At 37.4% G+C, this 25,217-nt stretch overlaps 1 protein-coding gene across 2 annotated transcripts; it reads right to left on the bottom strand.

Annotated features, from left to right (window-relative positions):
• Positions 1-25: 25 nt before the first annotated feature.
• ZBBX (zinc finger B-box domain containing) lies at positions 26-22,685 on the bottom strand. Of its 2 annotated transcripts, XM_086618699.1 has the most exons (19): positions 22,618-22,685; positions 21,913-22,026; positions 20,231-20,324; positions 17,728-17,776; positions 17,473-17,582; positions 15,290-15,296; positions 11,298-11,461; positions 10,681-10,855; positions 9,660-9,780; positions 9,000-9,124; positions 8,668-8,771; positions 8,236-8,342; positions 7,252-7,283; positions 5,709-5,953; positions 4,713-4,875; positions 4,042-4,197; positions 2,827-3,063; positions 1,074-1,209; positions 26-101 (listed from the first exon to the last, which is right to left on the bottom strand). In XM_086618699.1, exons 1-19 carry the CDS (start codon positions 22,683-22,685, stop codon positions 26-28), a joined length of 2,283 nt encoding a protein of 760 aa, XP_086474825.1. The 2 variants fall into 2 exon arrangements, with proteins under 2 accessions (XP_086474825.1, XP_086474826.1); XM_086618700.1 differs by lacking the exon at positions 15,290-15,296 and having other exon boundaries at positions 4,719-4,875; positions 11,298-11,465.
• Between the last annotated feature and the right edge of the window lie 2,532 nt (positions 22,686-25,217).

Raw genomic sequence — 25,217 nt, 5'->3', positions numbered from 1 at the left:
TAGAAATTGCATTTTCTTTGCATGTTCACTGTAATGCAAGAACCTGGTGCTTATCCTCCAGAATTTCTTCCTCATCATCCATTTGGCTTTCATCCCAGCCCCTTAAAAGAAACATGCCATAGTTATTTTCAGCAGCTCAAATTCCTCAAGCTACTCTGCTTTAAGCCTTAGTGGCACATGCTCACATGTGTAGAACTAAAAGGCATGGAAATAGTTTTTGCTGTATATCTTGCAAGTATACATACATTACAAGCTGCTATACTCATTTTTCCCCCCTCAGGTTTTGTCACATATGTTTTCACCTCTTAAATAGGAACTAAATAATGTTGTCACTCTCGTGCCTTAAAAGAGAAATCCCACATGCTGGAACAGGTAAGCTAGGAAAGTGGGTCTCATTTATACCATCTGCACTATTTGCAAATATTATTTGGTTTTCTACTGATCTGCAATTTCAGTACTATGAACATTAAAAAAAATAAACACAACAAAAAAAACCCGACCAAGCACAAATCTCTGAATCAGCCATATTCACATAGCATGTAGTTAATGTCACAGCATCTCACTGACCCTTCCTAGTTACGAGATCATAGTAAGAAACCACTAACAGACAGAACTTTGGGGAACTTCCTTCTTTCCAGTCATCTCCTTAGTTTCCAAGGCACCATAACAGATCTATCATAGACTCCAGTGAGTTAAGCTTTATTGGCTCACCTGCTCGAAACTGTTCCTTTTAAAGGCACCTTACGACCAAAGAACTTGGATTTGTAATAGGCGTACTTTGTAAATCTCAGTGCTGTATATTAACAAAAGCTAATGCATTAAAACCCCCATAATCTCAAAATATATAGTTTGGAATCTCAACAACAAATTATATCACTTTATTCTTAATCTGAGCTGCCTGACAGTACTGGCTTAGAACACCAAGATCCAAAACATGTCATGCTGACACTGGTAATCAGCATGCAAAGTACAATCGGAAAGTCAAGATTGTTTTGATTTCAGTTCTGGCAAGGTGTTTGGCATATTCAGCATTTTACAGTATCATAAAAACAAATTCAGCAAGTTTAACTTACCTGAGACTATCAACCCTGCTGTGGTCTTTTAGCTCCAGGTTTTTATGGAAGTCTGTACTCTTTCTACATATCTTTTCTGGGTGTCTGCTGGAGGAGGTTACATCTTCAGAAGTTAAGCTATAATGTTTTTCAGGACCTGAAATATTTTAGGTCATTTCAGGAACAAATATATATAAAAAAAAATGCAGTACCTGCACTATCAATTTTAAAGAATTTCACAGTATCAACAAAAAACTTGCCATTAAAAGTCTCAAAACGACACCAGCTGATGAAGGAAGTCACTATAAGCCCTCAAATAAATTATGATTTTTTATCATATGGTTCCTGTATCATTAGAAGTAATGGAGAGAGTTTGCTTCTAAGGTGCTTATGCCAGTACAATATGAAACCTTATATATAGGGCCCACCAATACCTATGTGACCTCAAAATACAGTAGCAAACATAAGACTGGCAGCTGACTAATGGTACGTATTTAAAGCGGAGTAACAGGATGTGTCCCACATCCACCAACACAAAAAGATGATCCACCAGGGTCATAGTCTATGCTTCTTGTATAGCACACATGCAAGTATGTTACTATTTTCCCAGCTAGCCATAAGTCTCTGCTATCAACTTATATAAGTGAAAAGTATTCCAAGAAAGTGGAACGAAAATGGAAAGAAAGAACGGACAGTTCAACAGTAACTGCCCTCCGAATTCTTCTCTGAGCATATTCAGCATGGATGATCATTCTTCAAGCAAATAATAACAGAAATTCTTTCAAAAATATATGGGTTCTGATGAGTACGTATCAAAAAGGACAGCTGTCCTGAAATGTGGTATCTGGAAGCCTCAGAAGAACTGTGTGAAAAAAACACAGCAAAACCTAAGATAGAAACATTTTAAAAGACAGAAAACTCCAGAATCCAGACTACTTTTGTTTACTGAAGATGCATCATAGCCAGGACGTGCCCATACGAAAGCACCATAGCAGCTCAGAAGGGAGGGACCATGTTACAGCCCAAGACACGCAGTCCATCAAGGCTGCTTACAGAACAAAGTGTCTTAGGCACTTGACCCATCTCCTCATTGAGATGGAACAGAAGCATCCCAATCCTTTTGTTTCCCCTGTATTCAAAGAACAAAACAAGAACGAACTCATTCTGTTCAACCATTACCAACTGACCTTGCCCACCTGCCACCTCCACCACTCTCAAAAAACAAGGAGATGGGTTTAAAAAGGCAGGAGTCAAACTCAAAATGAGAGGTAATACCGTATCTATTGTGCCTTACTAGTGACAGTTCTTGTCAGGATAGATTTATAAAATTTCCTGTCCATCTCTTCCTCTTCTTGCTACTCTTGCATTAAATCACATCTAGCTTCTAACTTCACCTGGGGTGAAGTATCCAAGGAAAAGATATCTATTTAAATGCAGTTAATCATCTGAAACAGTACCTAGTACATCTTGCAGATTTCTGCAACAAAAACGCAAGGAGTAAAAAACTGAAGGAAGTTGGGGGTGGGGGGGGTAAAAAACTTACTTAAGAAAGTTGCATGAAATAGTTTGCTTCTGCTAAATGAAGGGTAAATTAAAGTGTGATCAAACAGAAATAAATCACATTCAACTATGGCAGAGTCTTGCATCGTCAAATGGTTTAGTACATTCTTGCACCAAAACCAGTTAGATCTGAGAAGGCAAATGAAATAGCTACTTCTTGTCGTTGTGTTACCTCCAAGCGTGAGGAGAACAAAGAGCAGTATTTGTCACGTACCTGTATAACTTAGTAATTCTTTTCCCAGAGTCAGTAAGGCTTCTTCATCAGCAATATATTCCCAAAGATGCTCGTCTTGTTTAGTTACACCACGGCACTTGTGTTTTGATATCTCAGTACTAACTCCAAGCACAGACCCAGGTGAACTCTTTGGTCTTGGCTGAGGGCTTGGGGGACAATTTCCAGTCAGTTTACGGTGTAGCGTATTCATTGACCAAGGTCTTCTAGAATCATCTCCTGAAATAACAGAAGGGGTCACAACTTGTAATAATTCAAGATTTAATACATAAAGAGAATTTTATTTCAGCTCACTAATGACATTAATTGTAGTTATAAATTGATCTGAACCAATTATTAATTTTGCTTAAGACTGTGACTTAATAAAAGAGGCTGCAATTATATTGGGAAGTAGCACCTCATACTGCAGAGGTATCTTTCAGCAAAAAAAAAAATATTTTATTTAAATATTATGTACAATGGTACAAATTTTGGAGGAGGGGAGAGACTGAGAATGTGTTTGGAAAACTTAAAACTTTGGTTCCATCTTTATTTAATTTAGGCAACATGAATAAAATATAGACACTTTTGAATATTTTTCTGGGATTCAAAATTGACAGTTTCAATTTCTGCACATAGCATTTTTAAAATTACAATGCCAAACTGGTAGCTTAAGACAAGAGAAATAATGTAAGCTACATTCCTTGAGATGGAGACAGTTGAAATTGAGAAAAGGAACTAAAAAGTGCAGATGCAGTTATGCATTACTTGTTTCTTTGTTTCTTATGGTTCATGTAAGACTTATTTCAGTAGCATAAAGAAATCTTATATTAGATCTAACCCATGTTGCACTAGATGCTGCAAAACACACAGTAACACATAATCTTGTTCTAGACAGTTTATTATCTACATATTCAAGCTAATATGGGAGCAATGGGGTAAAGGCAGGAGTAGAAACTAAGCACAATAAGAATTATTAGTGACAGCTGAAAAGAGATCTTTTTTAACTCAAAAGCCCATTCTTATGAAAACAATGCCATATATATAAAAGCCATTAGATACATCATTATTATTATATACATTAAAATACAAATACACAGAAGAAGATATAAAAATGACCCAAATTCAACAGAATCATCACAGGTAGCACTTCTACTTTTTACATTAAAAAAAAATTAACCTGTTAAAGCAGGGCCTCAAAGCTGTTGCTGTCCTTACCTGGGTACGACTCCCACTGTAGTATCAGAGGAGAAATTCTATTTCGAGTGTCCAAACCACTTGAAGGTCTATTCAACAGACTTTGTAAGACACTTTGAACTACAGAGTTGTCAGCATATTCGCTTAAGCTCCTTTCAGTAACCCACTTTCCATCTCCTGAAATTAAAAAGCATTAGAGAAAATTATTTGCAGATTTTGTGTTAATATGCATTTACTGTTACTATAGTTGATGCATTTAATGTGTGTGATTTTAAAAAGTCATGCAACAAATTTTCCACATATAATGTAAAAAAAAAAAAATCGTATCTAACACACTAACAAGCTTAAATTCAAGCTATACACGTGATGAAATATTCATGTTCACCAATCATTTCACATGTTGTTTCATATACACCATTAAAAGCATTTTTTTTGTGATGTGTATTATGCACTACAGGAACCAAATTCTAAGGGGATATAAAGAAGCACAGCAATCTATGGCACTATATTGATGTAATCTCAGGGTGGTAAGTTTATTTTATCCTTCCACAGCACCAGTTATGTGTGTTGGTACAACTGCTACCCCAAAGTGACTCCTAAAAATAAGCTAGATCCAAGTTACATGAAGAGAAGGATGTCTTAACAGAAACAGTGATAAACATGTACATTGTTTGAGGGTTTTATTCATACACCATTACCTGGAAACGAGCTACCACTATTCCTAGGGCTAGAGTCAGTACACGGAGAATGTGCTTCAAGCATAACTTGTTTAGGGTTTGCACCTACAACAAAGAAACCGTCAAGTCCCCAGTACCGTGTAGAAACAGATTTCTGTCTTCTGGCTATATCCTGTAACTTGAGTAAAACACAAAGATATTAGAAACAGGAAAAGAAACAGGAAAATTTTTAAGTTACCCTTGCAAGTTTGTATTGATAAAATGCTTATTTCATAAAACTTGGAATGGTTCTGATAGCCTGATGAAATAGATACGTGTAAGGATGATGGTTTGGCATGATATATGCTTCACAATCCTATAAACTTCCATTGCTAATGTTGTAAGAGTTTGAGTCTATTCTTCCACTGATTGACCGTGGACATGAAAAGCAGTTTTTATTTGTCTGTTTTCACTTATCTTTGTGTACATCAACTAAAGTAACACTGTTTAAGAATGACTCCAAATCTAACATCCCAACCTCCTCCATGATTTTTTGTTTTCAATTCAGCAAAAGAACATTTGAATAACTCAGGTAAGGTAAGAGTATCTACAATTTTTGGCATTCAGCTGAGAAGTGACCTTGATACTAACATGGGAAGAGCTGCGCTCTCCCCGAGTACACCTTTATTTTTTTTTTGTCTGAGACTAGTCCGTTCTTTCTTTTGCTTTTTTTGAACAAATAGAGAAGAGTGACAATACAATTTGGAAAGTGCAGAGGCCTTCATCCCCTACAGATGAAATATGGTAGCCAGTGACAATCCTCTGTTTAAAACTATGCTCTTGATGGCTTTGGGGTTGGGATGGGTCTGGAGGACAATGGGGAAAAAGCAGTAGAATATTTCACAGTAACCATACAAATACCACTATCTCTCAACTGATTCAGCAACATTGTATGTTGCCTCATGCCAAACTGGGAAAGCAGATTAAGCGACATAATTTATCTATTTAGCCATCAAAGATGAAATATTTTACCACTGAAGACTTTGTAATTACAGGCAAATCCAAACTCTGGCTATTGAAGACACTGTCGAGTTCTCGTGAGTCCTTATTGGTTTTCTGCAGTTGTGTCTCAAGGAGATATTTGTTGCTCATTAGTTCAGCAGGGTTAGAAATCTTCTCAGGTGGTTTACAGGTGCTAAGTGATCTTCTCGCAGTCTTTAGTTGAATATTCTCCTTTTGCACTGCAATTCTTTCAAGACTGCAGATGACCATTTTTTCTACAAGAGTGCACCAAAATAATGAAAATAGGAAAAAAATATTTATGGAAATGAGTATGAATTATAACCTGCAAGTCTACTACATTTTCTTCACGAACTTAGAATATGAGACCTCCATTGAAGTTATCCCTAAGCAATCAAATTACAAATAAGAACAGTTAACTTTCATCAGCTTCCTGCCTGATACTCGGAGACACCAACATACACCAGGACTAGGACTTCCCAGGTAATAGCACTAGTTCCGTGTCTAATGTATATTTTCCTGTACATCATTGTCTATGAAAACATTAGTTCTTGATAATAATCTCAACACATTTCCAACTACTTCTTCATGGTAATTTTTTGACATTTAGAATGCTATAATCTAACCAGTGCCAGCGTACAAACTCCAATAGCAGCAATTTCATAAAATTTCCTTTAAAGTAGTACAAAGGTTTGAAATACGTACGATCAGGCTATGAATGATTCTGCAAGCTATTTCTCTTTGTTTATACAAGACATAGCCATTTTATTTTTTATCCTGTGTCCAAAGAAACACATAAATCACATCTCATTAGTCAGCTCTTGTTTGCTTTTTCACATTTGAAGACTTAAATAAGCAGTTTCTTGAACTAAGCACAAAGGGAATAAGTGCTAGGTCCTGAAGTGCTGGAGCAATTGTTTGGTACTTGCAAGAATAAAAAATTAAGTACCCTGACATTCCAACTTACTTCTTAATATTTAAAAAGTGACAATATATTATACATAGTTTTAGGACACAGAGTAAGATCTTTGGGACCTCTTAAAGTGCCATAAAATAAAGCTGCTGAACGTTCATGGTAATTTCACTGAGATGCAACAGGAATACTTATACACAATTTATAATTATTCATGCAGAACAGGTAGTCACTTCCACAGTTTCCCAACCTATCTATATAAAAGCATTTTTCTACATAAAAAGGACACATGCCATATGTTAAATCTAATACAGTACAGATAAACCAAGAGATGATCGCTTCATCTGCTTTATAATGGCTTTGTTTTCAGTATAAACTCATATTGGGGTAGTCTCTCCCTCAAATATGAGCTCGCAGCTGTGAGAGTACTGTCACAGTGGATACCGATCATTTCCAAACAGCTTGTTCAGTCCATCAAATTGTGGTCAAGGGACCTGCCTAGATCACGGAATGGTACATAATTTAACAATCTTCAATTTTTTTTTTTTCAGACAATCATCATAGTTGACTGCCACATCCTATATAAAAATGAGAAAACTGTATACACTTACGTATATTGTAAAAATAACTTTCAACATTTACCTTGAAAAATTTCTTTAGAAGAAACAGGATTTCTGTGAAGAGGAAAAGGTAAAAAATATTGAGTGTCAGCTGTGGAAGTTAAATGACAAGATGACTTTCTCATTACATCTACAGTTTCTCTTGGCAAAAAGTCTGGTACTGTGTCATTCCGATCTGCAACTGCTGAAGCACTTTGAAACTGAGAAAGGAGGAAAGGCCAGAAGAATACAACATAATAAAAACAGATCACATTTAATCATAAATAAATTTTGAGAGATCAGAAGAATTGCACAAGTATCATTAATTATTAGGACTCTTAGTTTTGCCTGGAACTACAAGATTAGTCAAGTGAAAGTATCTTAAAAGTATACAACACGGACCAACTACAGACTTGTCTGTAAGCTAGTCACTGCTCATACTGAGGTAAGAGCACACAAAAGAAATTCTACCTGTAATTCAGCACATATATAAATGAAGAAACGTATCTTACGTGATTTAACATTGGAGTGATTAAGCAAACAAAATAAATCTCAAAGTGATGTCTCTCCAGTTACAGGCAATCAATACACCTTGGTGGCTTGCTGATAAAAGTCGAAGACACAAACTTACTACTCACCAACTTTGAAGGCATACATGTCATATGCCTGTTAACTGCCAAACTGCCCTTAGAACATCTCATAAATTAATCATCAAATCATTAAGTCATTCAAATGAAGACTTTCAAGCACAAAAATCAGCATTCACAGACAGGATCTTGGAAGAAATGTAACGGAAGGGAAAGCAGTAATTAAGTGTCATGACACAGGCACAGTCTATGTCCTGCACCAAGGATGAGAAGATGTGTATCTCAACCAGCCTCAAAACAATTTACATTCAAGGATTCTCCCCATTCACATGCAGTTTGACTGTCAGCAAATAAAAGCACCCGTTATTTAGGAATGTAACCAAGTCAGAAGATAGGATTATTCCCTTTTCTCTTCCAAGTAATCTCTGCATTTCTGATACCTTCCAAACTGTTGCAGTGGTTCAGCTTTTCCTTGCTTGTTCATTCCCATAGACCCAGCTTCCATCACCAATAAGTGAGATGATTCTTCCAAGTCCTTGCCATAAGACTAATTGAAAAACAAAACCAAATAAATTCATATTCAGCAATAGACTAAAATTTAAAAAAAAAAAAAAACTCAAGTGATTAAAAGCTTGCAGATTCTATTTTTGTATAATTTCTGTATAGTAAGGATCCCTGGACACAACAGGAAAAAAAAATGACAGCGAAACTTTGGAAAGCAAAGTTTTAAACATTTTCATGGAAAAGATAAAAAACGTACCAGTTTTTAATTAGATTAGCTGTTGCTACTTTAAATATTTAACAGATCAACATTTAAACAAATCACTTAGGATCACTGTGAAGATTCACAAAGTCTTTTATTACATACTTACATCATCGAGGAACTCAATTTTCAAAGAGGACTCTGCACTTTCAGAAATAGTGTTGGGTACTTCCTCTCTAAAAACAGACGTCCAATATCTCTTCACCTCTTCAACTATGAAATATAGTTAATTTGACGCATTTCAATTTTTCCTGTTCAAGATTCACTTATACAAATGCCAACTTTATATTTATTATGAAGTACCATAAATTTCTCCTTTCATTACTGTTACTTTCTTTAAGCAGAAACTGCTTAAGTGCATAGCTGTTCAGTGATCATAGAAAAAAAAGCCCAAGAAAAAGTATTTAATAGTTAGATTCAATAAACAGAAATCTATTACACCTGTTAAGTCATCAACATCATCATCTCCTCCTCTTCCTTCTCCAGGCACAGCCTGATGTACACTTAGTGTTTGCACAGACCTTAAATCTTTAACACAACTACCAGAAATCTGATCAACAGGAGTTCTAAAAAAGGAAAAGAAACCAACCTTAAGAAGTCGTCACTTTATATATATATTATCACAGTCTTTAAAAAAAACAAACACACACACCAAACAAAACCCACCAAAACCCCACAATATTCACTGCTGCTGAGAAGTAGCAATTCTTAATTTCATTGATATGACCTCACACCTCTGGGACTAACGAAAGAACTCTGCAATGTTTATAAAAGTATCCTGAAGATCATACTTCCTTTTCTCTATAAAACTCCTGTAGCAAATGCCCCAAAAATCAAGCAGCCAAGCATCAGTACTGGTCTTCAAATACAACAAACTGATAGCAAAGAGAATCCCTGCAAATACTCCCTCTGCAGTAATTCTGAAATATTAATTCATCAAGTATGGTTATAATGGTTATTTTATTAAAATAAAGCACTCTGTATACAGGCACCTTAGCTCTTGATAACATAGCTAATATTTAAAAAGTTTCAATGGAATTTTTGTTAATGCCATTAAGTAGTTCTGACTTCTTCCATCAGTACCAGCAACTTCAACAATACCTTCTGTATTTCTTAAGCAAGAGTTTCTCCATGTAGCTCAGGCCATCCTTCTTGAATTCAATTTGGACAGGATGCTTCATAAGAGTAAGACTGGTCTGTACCTCACAAATTCCCACAGATTCTATTAAAATTATTTAAAAATAAATGTATACAGCTATTCAGATTTATAAACTCACTATTTGATGACGTTATTTTTGAATGAATGTCGCATTAGCAGACTATGCCCAGCCAAGTCTTTGCATAATTTCAAAATGTAATTGGCCAGCAGTATTATATTTACACAACACAGTCAGCATTATTTCATTAATCTATTACAGCTTCTCACATAAAGGAAGATTACCACAATGAGGAGCGTGGAGGTGGGGGGTAATACATGACTCCACAGATAAAAATCCCACCATTTCACAGGAAAAAAGGAAAAAAAAAAAAAAAACAAAACACAAAAAGAATTCGGTACAATATTTTTTGTACAAAGACACACAAAGAAGGAACACAATCCATGGACTAGAGGAAAGAGACTAGTTTGCACAAATCCTATCAAACAAGAGTATTTTTTCGTATTTTTCCATGCATACTTCAACTGATTGCATCTTTTCACCGGAACAAAGAAATATTAAGAGCCTGTGGAAGGCAAGCAGAAAGCATACTTTGATACAAGATATGAAATCCTGAGCCATGCACATTCGTTGTCTCAGCTAAAAGCTGTGACTTTATGCCTTGGCATTACTATTCATATTAAAGTCTCATGTGAGAAACAATGCCATGGAAAAATACAGGGACGCAAGCTAAATGATCTGGTCAAGATTGTAGCTCGTTACAAGAACTGGGTGTGAAACACTAATCTGCAGGTTATTAAAAAAAACTTCAGAGATTATTGTTAATTTATAAAGAAACACAGAGAGAAAACTTGAGACATTTACTATTCTAACAGAACATCTACCTCCACTAATCAAAAATCTGCTGACTCACCAAAATTACTCCTAATGTTTTTAAAATGCAGTTAAAACAGAAGAATTCATACCTGACAGGAATTCACTGGCACACAGTTCTTCTCTGTGATCACAATTACCTTTTCTCCATTGAATCAAAGCTTCCTGAAAAGACTTTGCAGATTCCTCCTCATTAAATATACCATTTAGTAATAATCTTTTGTTCTGATTTTCAAAGTCTGTACAGGTTGATTCTGAGGATAGCTCCTAAATCAGTCCCACAACATAATTAATACAGCACTTCTGATGATAATCCTCTCCCCAGTTATGTACAATAGCAACAACATTTTTAATATCAGCTGTGGAAATGCAGCATTTTGTTTTCTGGGCTTAATCTAGCTACCTTGTTAATCGAGATCACTCAATTTTTATGTGGTCTTGCTCACAAATAAATTGCAATGTTCTCTGAAGAGCAAAGTAAGAAAAACCAAAGATTTTGTATAAGCACACAAAAACAACCCAAACACAGCCCACATCCTATGCATAGCACAGATATTATCTCAACAGACACAAACGGGTCAATGGGCTGTGCATGTCTGGTAGCCTGATCCCTCACTTGGCACACTACCAAAAAAACTAAGGCCACTCTACCTAAGATGTCCTAAACAATAAAAAGAATTTTTTTCTTTTTCTCCAAACTGTACACTACCTCAGCACTGCCTTCTGACTCTAGCAGAGATGAAAACTTGTCTGATGGGACCTGATGCTTGCTGTTTACTTTCTTCCGCTCATGATCAATTTTTGATTCATTCAGATTTACTTCCTTGATGAAGTGATCAACGACTTCCAATTTTCCAACATGTGTATCAGCTTCTGTCTGCCAATGAAATATTATGAAACCATTAATTTATTACAAATATACTCAAACATTCCACTAAACATCATATTAAAAGCAGGTAGATGACCATACATTGAAGAGTGATAGTGACATAAGCACAAAATAATTTCAATAATCAATAATGTGCAAATGTGTAAGCAAAAATTCAACGATCTGAATATTCTGTTAGGTACTACAAAGGACAGACTAAGTGAGGCGTTTTATGCAGCACATATCATTTAAACAAATTTATGAGCTATGTAGTTTATTAAGGAAGTTCTGCTTACTGAAGCTTTTCGGTAGACAGAAGCACATCTGTAGAGGAAAAAGTCCCTTAAATGAACAAACTGGAATACCAGTTCATACATAAAAAATAGCCCAGGGAAGTCCAAACCGTAAAGAACTAGGTGAGCTTGACTGAAAACAGCTCCAGAAAGGGAACTGACAGTTTAACTGACACTGAGACTTTACTGATTTGCAACCTTCATTAGAACAAAGAAAACCACTGCAGGTTTTGATTACCAACTCTTGAATGATTATCAAGCAAAACCAAAAAATGTTTTGCTTCCCTATGCCGCCTTCTTACACAGAGAAATACAAGAAAGACAGACCCTTTGTCTACAAAATCCTCAAGTAAGGCACACATTCGTCCCATAAAGGCACAGGAGCAGAAGCATGGAGACTAACCGCTTCAAACAGCAGTTACTTTTTTCCTTTTGCAGTCTTCCTCTGATTCCTATACCACAATGCAGGATGAAGACGACTCAAGTTTACTGTATGAACATGATGGCTTTGTCTTTTTCCGCAAACCTAATAGTCCATAATCATCCATAATTGATAGCCATTCTTCCCCCCCCAACATCATCCCCCACAAGAGGGGAATTTCTCTCTGCAATAGCCCTTCTCCTTGGCTCATTATGTTTCCTATGGCACATGCATTCAAAAGTACATACCTAAAGATTGTGTTGATTTCTTTTTCACCACACAAAGAAAATAATCTTAACACTACAGCAGAACTAAGTAGAAGTCACATTCCTTTGAAAAAAGTAATTTTATTGATGCAGCTTCCTCCATCTGCTCTCTTTGAGCCAGCAGAATTGCATTACGTATGTTCTTCTTGGTACTCTGGCACACAGTATCTAATACCAGATCAATATATGAAAGGATCACCCTGCTGTGTTATTTGTATAAACAACAGGAACATCTTCACTGAGATTTTGCTCAATTGCTTCAAAATACTTCAGCAAAAATCGCAAAACTGATTTAGAGAACACTTGCAAAGTTTCCTCGTTCTGGCGTCATGTCAAACTCCCCAGCAGCTGAACTCAGATGCTGCTTTTCTCCTACTTTGACACCTAACGAACACAGGGATCTCTCTGCACCCTTTCCTAACAAACATGGGGATCTCTCTGCACCCCTTCCTTAACTCCCTTTATTAACAGAGGCGGTTTCTAACTAGTTTCAGAGTAGGATTGGAGAGAACAGAGCAGACAACAAGTAAAAGGGGTGGGGGGGGAAGAACCAAGACAACTGAAGTGGCATTCTCCTGATGCAGATCAGGAGTGATCACAGCACTCGGTGATTCTCAGTTTAAATCCTTGTATTCTTCCACTGAACCACTCTACGGTCTTTAATCCCCACAAATAAACCTCCAACATTTCAATCCAGTTTGTTTACCACCAAAAATGAGACAAGTGGCTGAACCTTTAAAAAAAAAAGAGAGAGAGAATGCATTACAACTGTCAAGATTTATCATCACTGTAATCTTTCTATGCTACCATCCAGTTCAAGATTTCAAAGATCTGCTACAGTTTATTTAAAAAAAAATCCTAACCAGTCTGCATTTAGATGCGTACAGTGAAATATTTTTATATCAATGCAAAACAGCTCATGGAAAAACTTTTATATCCACTGTCTAACTCAGGATAGCACATCATCTCAAAAAGATGATTTGTTGCTGGATTTTTGTTACTCCCAGGATGATGCACCCTTCTGTAACTGCCCGAGTTGTCATTTGAAGTTTTTCCATCAAATGATGTAAACTTTCTACTAACATTCTGTAAGAAAGGATCATTTTGACAAGAATGTATTTATCAGATCAATAACTGACAATTCATTGCATGACTAAAAGGATGGTACTTCGGGGAAGAAAGAATAAGATGATCATACAAATTTTAGCAGAATAACAGAAGGACATATCCAGTGACATCGACGCCTTCATGAAAACCTCATATGGTAGAGCTGAAACAGTTAAATCGATTTACACTCAGTCAGGACCCTATAAGACACTCAACAATAAAGTAATTTTGATTCTTTGAAATATGAATCCAAACATTTTTTCATAAAGAGTTCCTGACATGGCTTCTCTTTCATTAAGTCCAGCTATAAAAGTCATCATTAACATAGGAATGAAAGAAAATGGAAACAAGCATAATGATATGTATTTGGAAAAGTATTGAAAAAAGCAAATAATTGCATTTATCAAAATAAAATTTGGAATAATCTTAGGAGAACTAAAATAGTGGTTTTGTCCAACTGATAAAATCTAAAATGCATGTATGATTTCATTCAAAAAAAGAGTTACTACAACCCGTTTATGAAATGCAATCAAATATTATGCATGAAAAACTTAAGTTTGTCACAATTAAGTGTTATACAATAATTCCAGGAGGAATCTTTACTACCCTAATTATAAAATTATAAAATTTTTACTGTTTCATAACAGATATGCAACATAAAGTTGGATGTTAGAAACGGAGTATTACTGAGCCGAATAATAAAATTACACACATCTCCAGTTTCCGCTGTACTGTGTAACATTTTACTTTCACCACAGCTTATTCCTTCATGAGCAGAATCCAAGTATGACAGAACCAGGAATGCTAAAAGTGGCATCTGACAGAACAGACGTAATTATAAGCAGGAATTCAGAGTTTCAAGCTTCCTTGTAACTATAAATTTCAAGTAACATAGACTGTTAAAGATACTCACAAGGGTATAGAATTGTCCTTGACGAATAAACACACACCTTTGGCCACTTTTAGTACTTACAAATATTTTCTTCCGAAACACTTGACATCTAACAATTTGCAAAACTCTCAGACATACCAACAGCAATATTTCAAAGAGTCTGTGCAAAAATCTCCTGACCCAACAACTTGTTACACATTTCCAACCCCGTAACACTACCACTCGTTCGATTTAGCTCAGTTTTCGAGGAGGCGTGTGTAACTACAAAATCCATCAAGGCACAAGAAGAGGCAGCACAGGTTTGTTTTTTCCAGTGAGTATTGCAATATTTAGAATCACAGAATGGTTTGGGTTGGAAGGGACCTCAAAGATCATCTAGTTCCAACCCCCCTGCCATGGGCAGGGACATCTTCCACTGCACCAGGTTGCTCAAAGCCTCATCCAACCTGGCCTGGAACACTTCCAGGGATGGGGCATCTACAATTTCTCTGGGCAACCTGTGCCAGTGCCTCACCACCCTCTGAGTGAAAAATTTCTTCCTTATATCTAATCTAAATCTCCCCTCTTTCAGTTTAAAGCCATTGCCCCGTGTCCTGTCACTACATGCCCTTGCAAAACATCCCTCCCCAGCTTTCCTGTAGGCCCCCTTTAGGTACTGGAAGGCTGCAATAAAATCACCCCGGAGCTTTCTCTTCTCCAGGCTGAACAGCCCCAACTCTCTCAGCCCACTTGCCTCTAGAAAACTCTTTTTCTTAACTGGAAAACTTTCTACTGAGTAAGAAAGTCACGCGTGACAGTGTGAAAGCAATGCCTTTGTGACCCAAGCACCGTTAAAACAATGCTTTGTTACCCACCAGCCTCCTCCTAACCTCACAGGTGCCACTCACAGCAGATCCCAGGGACTTTCCGGGATCAAGAATTAAGGATTCAGGAGCGCGGGGGCGCAGCGCCGCCTGGCGGCCAGTCCCGGCCGCGCCGCGGGGCTGCCGGTGCGGGCGCTGGCGGAGCGGTTCGCTGTCCCGCACCGAGCTCTGGGCGTGCGGCACAACGAGGAGCGGGATGATCGGGAAACAGGGATTTGCAGCGCGCGTTGAAAGCTCCCACGGAGGAAAAGCACGCGCTTCGCGCTGCCGGGGGTGTTCGGCTCGACCACACAGACAGGGTGGGAATTCTTAGGTGGGCACTAAGGAAACTGAGAGAGGGGGCAGGAAAAAAACAAAACAAAAAAACCCCAAACACACCAACCCCCCCCCCCCCCCCCCCCCCAAAAAAACACCCCCCCAAATAAACCACTCCCCCAAAAAAGAAAAAAAAAAAACACCAAAAAACCCACCCCCCAAAAAAAAACACCCCCCCAAATAAACCACTCCCCCAAAAAAACAAAAAAAAAAACCACACCAAAAAAGCACCAAAAAACACACAAAAAAACACAAAAAAACCACCCCAAAATAAAACACACAAAAAACCTCACAAAACAAACAAAAGCAAACAAACAAAAACCGGGGAAAAAAAACACCAAAAAAACCCACAAACAAACAAAAAACACAAAAAAAGCCACAAACAAACAAAAAATCAAAAGAAGCACAATCTTGCCAGGTAATCTTGACAGAAATGTAAAAGCTACAAGTAGTTTTTCCTAAGGAAAACCACTGAAAAGACACACAAATAAAACTCGTGTGTTCCTTTTGGTTTGGGTGTTAGCAGCTCCAACTGCTTTAGTTTGCCGTAAAAACAATACAAAAATGTCATGGCATACGTTAGGGGTGGGGGGATGACCTTCCTAGGAGAAATGCTACTTTTTTTAGAATAAAAATGTTATTTCCTTATCACAGAACAATGGAACTACCTCTTTGCACAAGTTACTTCAAAAATCAAATATTTTTGGGCTACATGTTATTTTGGAGGCTAGGTTTCCTATTTACACTTGCTAAAAGGCAAAATTTCCCTATTAATCACCTCATACTTGATAATACTACTTTCCACTCTTAACATAGCCAGCAAGTGCCAGCTGAGAAAGCAGTCAGAATTAAAAATGTTCCCTAGTGCTTATCAAAGTATTTAAAATTACAAAATATTCGTGGTCCATTCAATTTTGCCCTACTTGCCTGAAACCATACCTCTTCTTCTAATCGCATGGTAATGTGCTTTAATTGAGTAAGAGATCAGTCTTTGTCAGTCACATCCACACGCTGGGCAAATTAGTAAAAATACACCTTGAAGAAACTCCCTGTGTAAGAACTGATAACAGTTCTGATAACAGAATCATTTAATCTGTTCCCTGGCTATTCAGGGAGATCAGTGTATCAAATCTCCCTTAACCTCACGCATACCAAATAGTTATCGCAGCCAGAAATCCCAGAATCCAAGTGGATCACCAACACATTTCGGGACACAGGTGAAAAAAAAACCTATGACTTTAATTCCAGTTGCAGCAAGATAAGATATTTAAATAAAGCAGGATCAAATTAATCTCGAATATGTAAGTAAGTAATTTTTTCCTCTTTTTAAGTTGCTGCACATCTAACAGATGGTATGGCACCTCAAGCTGACCATCCTAGTGAAGTCTTAATTTTCCCAGCAGAATAAACCGCAAAATAAGGTCTTAAAAAAAAAAATCTTAAATTCACCAGAAAAACTAAGGCTAAAAGTTCAGATGAGCTCCTTGATTTTATCATTTCAAAGAAGCAATACTGCCATCAGAGTGATTCCTTTTTACACTGATATCCTATATAGACTACCAGAACACATCTGTACTGTACAGAAAAGCTGAAGTACAGACAGCTAACGTAATATTTAGGCATGCACACATGTGTTTCCATATAGAGGTCGCTTCATGAAGGAGCCTGGAAGTGAATTCCAGGTCAGACGGCTTATCTGCAAGACCACACACAGCTTACAGCCTGGACAAACCCAAGGTAATTCATTTTACAACATATTATATGATACAATACGTGTATGTGTAGGTGCTGCCACAAAGCGACGTTATACATACATTATATTCTGTTGCTGTGGAGTAATTTTTAAACCATTTACTCACCAGCAGCGCACTCCTCATTTCATATAGTCCACGTGCTGCCTCCTTCCCTTCAGATTTTTCATGAGCTACAGCATTTTCCATTTCACCCTTAAATGGTTCTTTCACTGGGTCTGAAAAAAAACAAAACAAAACAAACCAGCAAACCCAGTACTCCAGCCTCCGATTTCTTTATTGCTCAATTGTAGCAACCTCCAAGAACCAGACACTCTACCAGAAGTTTGTGAGGTTTTCTTTAGTTAACAAAGACGTCTTTACCTTGAATCTGTTCTTTCAGTATTTGCAACTTCACTTTTCCTGAAGAAACCTATATGGAAGAATGTTTGATATAGTTATTAATATATATGTATGTGTGCTATATATATATGTGGTGCTAATGAAAATGAATAAAAGCATAACTTTTATAGAATTTAAATGTTACTGTTTCTAGGAAAACAGCTAAGCAGGTATTTAAAGAGAAAACTCCATGTATTGCTCATGACAGCCATGAAGCCTGTGCCCAGTCTCCCTCCCCATTCATAAATGACTTAGTCCTTGTTTACCCAGCCCAAGACGCAGCAAGTGCCTTCCACCAGCAGAGACCTGCAGAACTTTCACAACCACAGTGACTTCAGCTCAAATATCAACCAGTGAAGTCTACCTCACATATAATCTGCACATTTATCTACCCATAGTTTGGGGGGGGGGGGCGAGGTGTTAGTTTGTTTTCCTTCTGCCTCTCCTCATTACCCTTCCAGGTGTAGCACCCCAGTAACTGACTACTTTCAACATTTTTGCTCCTCAGTTTTTCCCTGCAAACAGAGTCATAGAATCACAGAATGGTTTGGGTTGGAAGGGACCTCAAAGATCATCTAGTTCCAACCTCCCTGCCATGGGCAGGGACACCCTCCACTACACCAGGTTGCCCAAAGCTTCATCCAACCCGGCCTTGAACACTTCCAGGGATGGGGCATCTACGACTTCTCTGGGGAACCTGTTCCAGTGCCTCACCACCCTCAGAGGGAAGAATTTCTTCCTTATATCTAATCGAAATCTTCCCTCTTTCAGTTTAAAGCCATTGCCCCTTGTCCTATCAGTACACACCCTTGTAAAAAGTCCCTCTCCAAGTGAGGCCACCCTCACTTCCCCCCCTCCCTCTTATGCATCTGCAGGCATTTTAATTTTGCCCTTTGGAAAATTCTTCCCCATGCATTTATTTTCTCCTTAGCCAGCACTGCTGAAATCTCAAGTCTTTGAAGTAGTAACAGCTCTGAGTTACTTGTCTCAGAAAAAGGGAAAGAGAAAAACGTGGGTTAAAGAAAACCTTTTCATTCAGATCCTCTCTTCTACTCACAGGCAAGCAGGCAATTTTACTGAAGTTGAGCGTGTTGGCTGAGGAGACCTTCACACCAAACCGCTGCTGCTTCAAAAGACTTCAAATAGCAACTGCAACGGCTTAGTCTGAAGTTGTCATTGTCTGGTTTTCTCTTCAGACTTACACAAGCTTTATTTCAGCCAGTTTCAAATGTTCCCTCTTAATTAACAGCTCCCATTCCAACACAGCACACATAGCACAGCTTCCAGGAAAAAACAAAACAAAACAAAACACAACTTTTTATGTTCCACTCCGTCCAATTTGCATGCCTCTCCAGACACATCAGTGTCTGCTAAAGGAAAAAGAAAGTATCTCTGAGTTGAATTAGTTTGAATTTGAGGATCCCCCTATAGATTTTTCATGCTAATACATGGAAGAAGTAAAGAACATAAGCTCTGTTACTGCAGTTGGTATTTTAACAGCACTTGTGAACATTATTTGGTGATGGATACACCCAAAGCTTGCTTCCATGATGTATACAGCCTCAAGGACAAGAACCTAAGCTACTAAAATGATGAATTTATTTCACCAGAGAACGAAGTATTAAGACTAGGTTATTACAGGTGGAAGTGATAATACTCCCTACAAGACCCAGTCTTCAGCTACTTAAAAATTTGACCGACTTCTATCATTCCCATACATCTGCCTTATCCGAAGTATTTCTTGAGAGTTTGAGCAAAACTGCCCTAGTCATTTCCAAAAGGAAATAAGTGAAAATACCCTATCGTGTATATATTAAAAAGAAAACAAATTTTTCAATGATTTAGCAGAAATGTTCTACTTCTACAGTTCTACGTCTTTCCTTTTAGGACATCATAGAACAAGAGTCAATTGATAAACCTAATGCACATTTTAAAATACTCAGAAGCATTCAGTGTCAGTCCAAGAGAACAGACTGAGTCCAGTCCTTGTCCAAGAGAATGCTTCAAAGATGTTTAATGCACACTTGACCAACTAGCATTAGTCCACAGGGGATTAATGTAGGACTTTTCCAGCTTTTATCTACGAAGACAGAGAACTTGTACTCAAAACTTCACGGGAAGCCTTGTATTTCAGTTTCATAATGGATGTTAGACAAGGCCTAATTAATTTGAAATACAGGCTCCCAATGACTTCCATCACCACCAAATTAGACTCTTACAATATTAAATCTGTAGAAGCAGTGACAATTTGCTATCTCTTGCAATTAAAAAAACAACAGATCACCAAACAGCACCTTGATGTTCCTCCAGCTCAAAAGGAAATGTCAGCTTAGCATGGGAAAATAAACAGTCAGAAATTTTACTCAGAGGTGCTTAACCTTTTATTTATATAGTATTTAAAATTCCTGTGTTCTGAAGCATAAACATTCTACAATTTGTTTTGTTTTAAATAGCTTTATCTGCAAATATACTGACAGTTTACTACCTTGTTATTGTTTCCTTTGCTTTGTGACAAAACTCGGGCTTGAGTGATCATTGGTCTTGCCTGTCCAGATTTCCAATGATAAGCACTTGATTTCCTATGAACCAAGAGCAAATGAGAACTTACAAATTATGTCTTCTGTAAGCAAGAGCAGCATAAAGGTTTTTCTTCAGGCTTTTAAGTAAGAACAGAGCATCACAAAACCAAAATATTTGTCTATAGGATCATCAATTCCCCAACACACAAACACCTCCCTTCCATTCTTGCTTCACATCTACTTTAATAGTAGTAAAAGCATCAAATGCATAAGAAAGTACTTATTTTTAGACCATCAGATTGATCTAAGTCTTTGAAGTAAAGAAAATCTCATCAATTCTCTAAGGTTGGTTTTGGAAGAATAAAATTGCAACAGAAGTACACTTTAGATAAACCTTCGTCATCCCAATTTACTCTGGGGCATTCATCCAGCACAGCTGGAATGTAGTGGCTTTTAATAAGCCAGGAACACATACATACAGGCAAGATTTCAGCGAATATCAGTTTAGATACTGACTACTATGATAAACACTGCAGATAGCAGGGAAGAATCTAAGACTAAGGGAGATTAAACAGTGATTTTCAGCTTTACAACACTGCATAATACACTATTTCATAATATTTATCAAGCATTCAAATGACTGATCTACTTTGTTTTACAGAAAACCAAATATAGAGCAAAACAAACTAGGGCATACAAGACAAGGGGTAAGGAAAACAGGTAGGGGGGAAGAGGGATGATTTTCCTCCCAGTGGTGCAAATGCCAATGATTGCTGTCATTTGAGCTCACCATAACAACGCTATCAGGGTTTGCAGGTATAAGGCCATGAGAACAACACAAGAAAAACTGCACGAGAACAATATGGGGGAAAAAAAGTGCCACGCACTACCTGGAAAACATCGCCTCAACGGCTCAAGCAAAAGCTGACAGAGCTGCAAACAGCAGGCCCATAGCATTACCAAGGCTAAGGCACTAAGGTATCCAAGGAACTTGTGTCTCCAGTGACAAAACATGTCAGGCAGAAGTAAAAAGAAATGGAAGCAGATGTTGCAGAGATGTGCTAACATTCCGAGTGAGCGAGAAACAGAGCTGAGATTGAAACTGCCACCCTAGCACTTGTTTCCTTACATTATGCTCACTTTCCACGCCATGTTTTCCATCATACAGAAAATGTCTTCCTGAGAAGCTACGCAGCTGCATGCAAAACAGGATCAAAGCAGTATTAAGAACAGCATCCTCTTTAGAGATGTCAGAATTGAGATTGAAATAGGGCAAAAGAAACTACTTGGTCTCCTGCTTTAAAACTAAGGCACAAATCCAATCAGACAGAGGGAAAAGGGAGAAAAGGGAATAAATGAAGAAAAGGGATCTCTGCTGCTGAAGGAATATCCCTGCCAGGAGAAGTTTGTTAGTTTACTTCTTAAAAAAAAAAAAAAAATATATATATATCTCTCAAAATTTCACATGGGAGTTTAAAACAGGGAAGTCATAGGGTAGCAAGTTTATCACTGGGAAGAAAGATCGGAGAGAAGAGCCTGAACACTACTGTGAATTCCAAACTTTGCAAGAGATCCCATCTGGGGCAGGGGCAGGTTTGGAAAAAGCATCTCATTGGATTCCTTTTTTTGAAAGCGAAATTTAACCTACTTTCTCTCTTCTTTTTCTCTGCTCATGTTTGACTGTAGTTGCCGCAACTTCTTCTCCATCTCTTTGTTTTCTGTTTCTAACTGCACTTTCTCCGACTGCAGTTGTCTGACAGTTCTGGAAAAGTTAAAGTAGTAAAATATTCATTCGACACTACATAAAAGACAGTAAGGTACCTGAAGAAGTTTAAAGCAGCAAGAAAAAAAAGTTGAAAAATTTGTCATTAAAGGCATGCCATGCTCTTCTATCTCCCAGCAAGACTGAAAATAGTTCTGAAAAATTTAGGGTAGGGCAGGTGTAAACTCCTCGGACTCGAGAATTTCTCATTACAGAGGGGTAGGCTAACAGTGATGTGGCTACTTCAATATAAGCTTGAGTGGCCAACATAAAACTGACACAGTTGTGTCTGTGTTCAGAAGGTCTGTTGCTTAAAATAAACTATCCCAGTGAATCCTCCAGCATTGTTTGTTTTCAAAGCATGTATGTTAGATACACAGCATTATAAAACCTGTAACTTGCTCAGAAAATAGATTAAAGCCTGAGAAAAGAAAGGCTTCAGAATAAAAGCATAGGGAATATACTAGAAAAGAAACACATCATGATTCTTCTTGCTTTTACACAAATAAGCTCTTCTACTTAATGTTGCATTAAAATTTATTAAAAATGATGAAAAAACATCTATATTGCAATCAGATAAAATGTACTTACTTTGCTTTTAATCTCACCGAGGTTCCAGTTTTTGAGCCTGGGAGCAGTACAAAATCATTCATGTTCATGATTCCCAGTATAATCTCTTCTAAAAGAAGAATTTCAATGATCTACAGTTAGCAACTGGTTGAAACAGGAATTCTATTGAAACTAAACCAGTAAAAACTTGTTACAAATCCAAAAATATTAGTGTATAGAAGGAAAGAAACGGAGCACAGAACTTGTTAATATGAAGTGTCAATAAAATCCTAGAGCAATTCTAAATTTCATTTAACTGAAAGAAAAACTTTTTACTACATTTATGACATTGGCAAAAAGATTGACTTGTCTGTTTCATTTGGGCAATTCCCTACAGTTCAATGAAAGTAGTTTAATATTCAATAAAAAATAGCTTTCTTGAACTAGATAGCACAGAGAAGGAGAAAATTGTATCAATGGCTGTGAAGTCAAACCGTCTCAAGTGATTTGGAGAGATAAATGTCGCCTGTCATACATAAACTGATACAAAAGAGTGTGACACCTCGCAGAGTCATTCCCCACTCTCAAAACTTCAAGACAGAGGCATTGTAAAGACAATTTTTTTCCCCAAGTTGTAGAACACCCTTCCAACAAGCAAGTTCATACAGCACAGAGTCCAACCTGAAGCTTGACATCCACACCCTCCCTGCACTAGAACATTTGCAGTGTAACTAGCGTCGACTAAGCAGGCTGCTGGAAGAAACATTCCAACACTCCATTTCAAGCACAGTGCCAAAGCTGAACATCTACTTATGCCGCTGGGATGCATATGGAAAAGGGAAAAAAAACCAAGTCATAGTCCAGAGATTTACAGCTAACAGGATATTTGGAAACTGTTCAGCTGTTGGCTACCAGATTCCAGCTCAAAGCAGGATCTAACTGAAATGATGCGGAGAAGCTTAGTATTTGAAATACATCAAATGTCTAACAGCTCAAGAGCAAAAGCTCAGCTGCCTGTTGGCACATAAAGCTCAAAACGACCATTAATGCAGTTGAAACATGTCCAAGTAATCCCTCCATCCATGAGGCAAAACGCATGGCAGTGGCACATCACGCACAGCTGGAACACCTGGTGCCACCGAGCCTAAAAGCAACGACATCTCAGTGCCCACAGAAACGTCAGATGTGCACACAAAACATGCTGCTTACTGTGACGGAAAAACCAAGCCCTCATTCCCAAACCATTATTCTTTTATGGCATTCTAAGATAAAACAAGATTCTACTAACTTAGAATAGAAGAAGGTTCTTCTGTTGGCAAACGTGTGCTCGCAGGACCAGAGCACCCAGTCAGGCAGCAGTAACACACTGCTGCTGATGTAGCCCAAAGACTATTTAATGGCAAAAACAGAGATAAATGACTCTTTTTTGAGTCATTTATCTTTTGAGCTCAATGACTCTTTTTGAGCCAGTTTATCAAGCTCAGAGAGGGAAAGCAGCTAACTCATATAAATAATATATTTTTTTTAATAAACTTTTAACATATTCCACTGTAAGCAAACATTTAAAGAGGTAACTTAAAAGCTGGGATAGTATCAGAGATAAAAATCATCTACAAAGTTTTGGGAATACAGTAATATCGGGTGGGAAAAAAAAGCATCAAGTTATAGATAACGGGATATAGATAGAAGGTGATCAAAAACCTAAATTGTTCTGGGAAAATACATTAATTAATTTAATAGCTATTAGAGCATAATCCTAGTTTTTGTAAGAACAGCTATTAAACACTGAGACTGTAACATTCAAAGTTAAATACACCCCATTTGGGTAAATAAACCTACTTAGCTTGTAAGACGTCCTAAAGTACCCATGAGATGTCAGGAGTGCCAGGAAAGTCCACCAAAGGCAAGGACTAACACGGCAAACCCAAACTCCTACGAAACAACTCTGCACTTGGAAACAGACTTGTACTTTAAATACAGACACGAGTTTCCTTTTCTTGCGTGCTTTTGTTCACCTGTGAGTCCTTCTCTCTTTCAAAAATGTAAGACAACTACAAGGCAAAGAGTAAAGTAACTCATCAACATAAATCAATCAAGCAAGCATTAATTATCTATATCCTTTCTGCCTGCTCTTCTAATACTCAAATTTCATCATTCTAGCGGATTCCTCTGTGCTAATGGAATACAGCACAACTGAATAAAACAAAAAAATAGTGTTTCTGCTAAATGAAATTTAAGTCAATTTAATTTTAAAGTCTGCGTGGCTAAACGAACACAAATCCCATATACCCTATATCTCAGCTTAGCTCAAATGTCTTCCTAATCAATTTAAAGATAGCTTTACAACTTAAAAGACAGCTGAAGATGGGTGCGGTTTATTTCAATCTACAAGAGTTTAACTAGAGCAGACTAAATTCCAACAGCTTTCTCACATCAATAAACCCATAAAATCCAAAGGGATACTACCGTATTTGTAATAGCTTGCATCCAATTATCATAACCATGAGCACGGATTTCATGCTAGACTGAGCCCTATCCACTTACCAATAATTCAAACCAAACTATTTCCTTTGAAGAATAATTCTTGGTGTAACGAAGAATTTGCCTAGCGTTGCTCTCCACCTATTTGCTGTTAATTACAT

Source organism: Tauraco erythrolophus, chromosome 11 (assembly GCF_009769465.1).
Source record: "Tauraco erythrolophus isolate bTauEry1 chromosome 11, bTauEry1.pri, whole genome shotgun sequence".
NCBI lineage: Eukaryota > Metazoa > Chordata > Aves > Musophagiformes > Musophagidae > Tauraco > Tauraco erythrolophus.
Note: the sequence above shows the minus strand (reverse complement) of the source record. Positions and strands in the feature narration are given on the sequence as shown.

Coding starts and splice junctions, on each gene's coding strand:
- ZBBX (XM_086618699.1), bottom strand. CDS start 22,685: ATGAACATGAATGATTTTGTACTGCTCCCAGGCTCAAAAACTGGAACC. Junction 17,583..17,727: donor ACTGAAAGAACAGATTCAAG/GTAAAGACGTCT, acceptor GTTTTTTTTCAG/ACCCAGTGAAAGAACCATTT. Junction 9,781..10,680: donor TGCCAGTGAATTCCTGTCAG/GTATGAATTCTT, acceptor TAATTTTAATAG/AATCTGTGGGAATTTGTGAG.